This window comes from Plectropomus leopardus, unplaced genomic scaffold (assembly GCF_008729295.1).
Source record: "Plectropomus leopardus isolate mb unplaced genomic scaffold, YSFRI_Pleo_2.0 unplaced_scaffold3132, whole genome shotgun sequence".
NCBI lineage: Eukaryota > Metazoa > Chordata > Actinopteri > Perciformes > Serranidae > Plectropomus > Plectropomus leopardus.
Window position 1 is genome coordinate 1 of NW_024634173.1, and position 4,228 is coordinate 4,228.

A 4,228-nucleotide genomic window follows, 5' to 3' on the forward strand; every position below is an offset into this window, starting at 1 on the left:
GTTAATTTTCTTGTCTGTTTTTTACTTATTTCTTTGCTAATTTTTGGACCTTGTCTTATTAAATTCTTCCCATGTTTTGTAAGAAATCAAACCAATTTTCTCAGGTTTCAAAGGGTTAGTATGTTACTGAGAGTTTTGATAGAGAAAAAACACATTTAATATTGTGTGAAATAGGGAAAGGTTTTTTTGTTTGTTTGTTTTGTTTTGTAGATTAAACCTCTTCTTAATTTGGCCAATAATAAGGGAAAGTGCTTTCAATTAGCAAGCCTAGCTAATGATATGGTCCATTCACTTTACAATATGTTACTTACCCTGAGGGCAGCAATATCAGAGGGAAAGCCATGTATAATGAGGACCATCTCCCTGTATAAAACACATAAAAATATGCACAATATTACATAATTCTGCGATGACACAGTGTCCATCATGTAGTGTAATACAGTAAAGTTTTAGGTCTTACCATGGTCCTCTCCCACTGGTCCTCTTGGCCCCCCCTCTGTGCCGTCCGGCGTTGTGCTGTACGATCCTGCGCTCAGGGTTTACGGTGAAGCCGATGTAAATCCTGCCTTTGAATTTAGGGTTGATGCAGTACAGCATGTACACGCCAAAGAAGCTCTCCACCTCCACGACCATTGTAGAAGAAAATAAGCAAATTATTATTTAGCTTCTTAATTAAACGACTGGTTTTACCCGAGTTACGTCTTCCATGGTAACTGTTAGCATAACGTTAGCTGCCTTGTGTACATGTTAGCTAGTAATGCTATACACAAAGAGACGACAGATGAAACATTTTATTAAATATTAGCCAATTGAAATTTGGTAATACTGCCATTGTCACGGCAATATTAATCGTACTGTTGCTGTGAGGCAACCGCTTTAAACACTTTCACTTAAAATCAGGCATGACTAACTTCTAACAAACAAACAAAACGGGTACGTTGTATGGTACGTTAGCGCGCATCATTCATTTAACATTAGGTTAGCATGTAAACAGTGTCTGCCTTAGTAGCCCACAAAAATGCCTGATAAAATATGTTTCAAATTGACTCATTGTGTCATGCCTGGGGTAAATAATACACTCGTGTCGTAAATAATGACTAATACATACTAACACATTTAAAAATGGATCAACTCGAAACACATATTTTCGTAAAAAGGTATTATTATTACAATTTAGATCGTCCTTCTGTTAGGGCTTCTAATATTGTGATTCGCTACTTTAAAAGTTAAGTCCCGCCCATAGCATTTAATACACTAGAATAAAGGGCTCTGATTGGCTGTAGTCACACGTATTCTTCGGTCAGTTATGAGGTCAGTGACGTCCACCCATCAAAGCACAGTAATTGAAATTAGCGATAACACCGTAATAGACCCATTCTGGTAATAATACACTTCTAAATTAAAATGTCAGTCTGTCAAATGTGCTATAACAGCGTTTTTCAAATATCTGGAATTTTTACACATTAAGAATACGATTGTACTTCCGGTGTCAGCATGTCTATCTGACTGGACCAGATTCAGAAATTTACACTAAATTAGCCCCACTGTAACCGATTTATTAACGTTACGGTATATGTTTTGTTTACACAGCCATGGCTTTTACAGTTGATTACATCCGGGAAAAGCTTATGAAGGAGCTGGAAGCAGTGCACGTGGTAGGTTTCTGGTTATTGTTTGTATTACATGTACTAGCTTAATGCATGTGTGTGCTGTAGTGAGAGGAAACATTGAGTGCAGGCTAATGTTTGATATGAATGCTACTCAGTTGTTCATCATTTATTATAATAGTATGATCAAGAAACGAAGCCCCACTAAATTGAACGATTTTTGAATGGAGTTTGGTTGAGCTGAGTATGTGGCTCCCAGCTAATTTAACAACTGACTCTGTCATAGTAGAACCAAGCAGCTGTAGTTTACAAAATGAGCCAGACAGCAACATAAAGAGCACGTGATCACACACAGAATAGCTCAGTGTCAGCAATATGCAGTGGTGGAGACACTATTCAGTTCCTTTACTGAAGTAATAATAAGACACTGCAAAAATATACTGTTAAGTCCTGCATTAAAAATGTTACTTAAGGAAAAGTTAGTATAGTTTGGACAATGTGTGTAAGAGTGTAATGTGTGTAAAAGTAAAAGTACCCGATTCAGAAGAATGTTATAAAAGAAATTTAAAAAAAATCCAATACAGGAAAAACACAAAAAACTCAAAACTATTAAAATAAAATTACTGAGGGGTTTATTGAAATAGTCGCCAAAGTACCCAGTTTTGAAAACATGCCAAAAAAACCTCCAAACTGCTAAGAAAACAATAAGACAACAGTAAACAACAAGAAAAAGACTTCAATATTTATCAAAATAGCTGCAGATTAATTTTCTGTTGATCAGCCAACTGATTAATCAACTACTCATTTCAGATGTACTTGTATATATAAACTATTGAGGTAGTTTAATAGTATACACTCCACCACTGGCGGTATGACAGTGAGCTGACTGTAACTTTCATTTCGTCTTCTCCAGGAAGTGGAGGACACGTCATCCAACAGATGTGCTGCCAGCTTTAAAGTCCTGGTGGTGTCTTCCCAGTTTGAGGGCAAACCTCTGTTACAGAGACACAGGTACTACACGCTGTAGCCACTCTCACATAATGTGTTTGTTGTCAGATCTTTGGTATCAGAATTATTCAAAATACTTAACAGTTGGGGCGGGTCATACAGACAGCATTCATACCAGAATAAATAATGATTTCTGCTGAAATCAAAGACACTTAATTTACATTTTTATGAACCTTGACCACACAAAAGTGTCAATATAGCTTATATTATTACAAAGTTAATATGAGAAGTTATTATATAGCAGCTATGCTACATGACATCACCCAGTGTATGTGGAGATACACACAGAAAAGTCTGTTTTATATCAGGTTATAAAACCACAGACCGTAATTGAGCTTAATGCTCAATTAGTTAATTTATTATTATTTTAATTTATTTATTTTTTTAATGATTATTATTATAGACTTATTGTAGGAGCTGACTCTAAAGTCAAAGACTAAACAAAAATACATAATCTTGCCAAAATGTATGCCATATGCACAAACACAGCCAAAATTATCAAAAAAATGAAGAATGAAAAGAGTGTAAAATGGACCAAATAGCCTCTAAGGGTTACATGATTCAAATTACCAACATGAGAACAACACTGCTCCTTTAAAAAAGCAACAACAAGAAAACAAATTTTTATTTATTTATTTTAAATTTTGTGCAGTGGGCAGTGTAAAAAAAATGGATGTCAATATGAGGAGCATGGACATTTCATCAATCAGCTGTGCCCAACCCACCTCAATTCCACCCTTCCCTGCATGACACTTGTAATATATATACAGAACACAATTAAAAATAAACTTAAATTACAAAAAAACACTAATAAGAGTAATGGATATGAAGCGTTCTTTTGACCACTTTTTCATGTGTCCACTCTTTAACAGGATGGTGAACAACTGCCTGGCCAAGGAGCTGGAGCAGATCCACGCCATCGAACAGAAGACCCTCACACCAGAACAGTGGGACAAACAGAAATCCCAATGACACACACAAACACACACACACACACACACACACACTCACATCATTTCCACTCTGAAACAGGCCTTAAACGTTTCTGATGCTCTGATATGTAGAACAAATTCAAAAGCTTTCCTTCATTTCCTGTAACTCAGCAGTATGGAATGTTCTGGTGGCAATAAAACTCTTGGATGCTGTATTTTGTCTTTGTTTGTTATTTACTGCAAGTCATTCAATGTAAAAATCAAGTCAGCGAATATTGGATAAATATTTTAGATTTTTGCCACTCTGAGGTTCTGTATGTAATTTTGTACATACATTCATCCTTTTTTCTTTTTTATCAACTGCTGATGGGTGAACAGGCTGTAAGATAAAATCTGAGACTTATCCCCAAATTTCTTGTTTGCCTGGAAAAGCCTGTGGTTTGACCTTTCTGTGAACGACTGGAATTTCGAGGAATTTTTTTTTAAAAATGTGAGGTTATACGCTTTCTTAGGAGGGGGTGGGTTTGGAGGTTTTGGGTTTTTTGTCTTTTTTTTTTTTTTTTTACAATTTGAGTTGTTTTTGTTTTGTTATTCTGCATTTGGGGCTTTGCTTCTAAAAGTGCTCGCTCACAGCTACAAAGACTGCTGACTGCAGTTCATTTAACAGCCTCAGAGAGAGCT

General features: G+C 36.0%; 1 protein-coding gene across 2 annotated transcripts; it reads left to right on the plus strand.

Annotated features, from left to right (window-relative positions):
- The first annotated feature begins 1,294 nt into the window (after positions 1 to 1,294).
- On the plus strand, positions 1,295 to 3,762 carry zgc:112271 (uncharacterized protein LOC553698 homolog). 2 transcript variants are annotated; one of them, XM_042481884.1, is made up of 4 exons: positions 1,295 to 1,380; positions 1,591 to 1,655; positions 2,521 to 2,618; positions 3,488 to 3,762. In XM_042481884.1, exons 2-4 carry the CDS (start codon positions 1,593 to 1,595, stop codon positions 3,585 to 3,587), a joined length of 261 nt encoding a protein of 86 aa, XP_042337818.1. In that variant the 5' UTR covers positions 1,295 to 1,380; positions 1,591 to 1,592; the 3' UTR covers positions 3,588 to 3,762. The 2 variants fall into 2 exon arrangements, with proteins under 2 accessions (XP_042337818.1, XP_042337817.1); XM_042481883.1 differs by lacking the exon at positions 1,295 to 1,380 and having other exon boundaries at positions 1,426 to 1,655.
- The last annotated feature ends 466 nt before the right edge of the window (positions 3,763 to 4,228 follow it).

What these genes read in the sequence shown, in the direction of transcription:
- zgc:112271 (XM_042481884.1), top strand. Translation starts at nt 1,593, where the DNA reads ATGGCTTTTACAGTTGATTACATCCGGGAAAAGCTTATGAAGGAGCTG. An exon ending in AGCTGGAAGCAGTGCACGTG is followed by an intron (nt 1,656 to 2,520) that starts GTAGGTTTCTGG and finishes CGTCTTCTCCAG; the next exon opens with GAAGTGGAGGACACGTCATC. An exon ending in CCTCTGTTACAGAGACACAG is followed by an intron (nt 2,619 to 3,487) that starts GTACTACACGCT and finishes ACTCTTTAACAG; the next exon opens with GATGGTGAACAACTGCCTGG.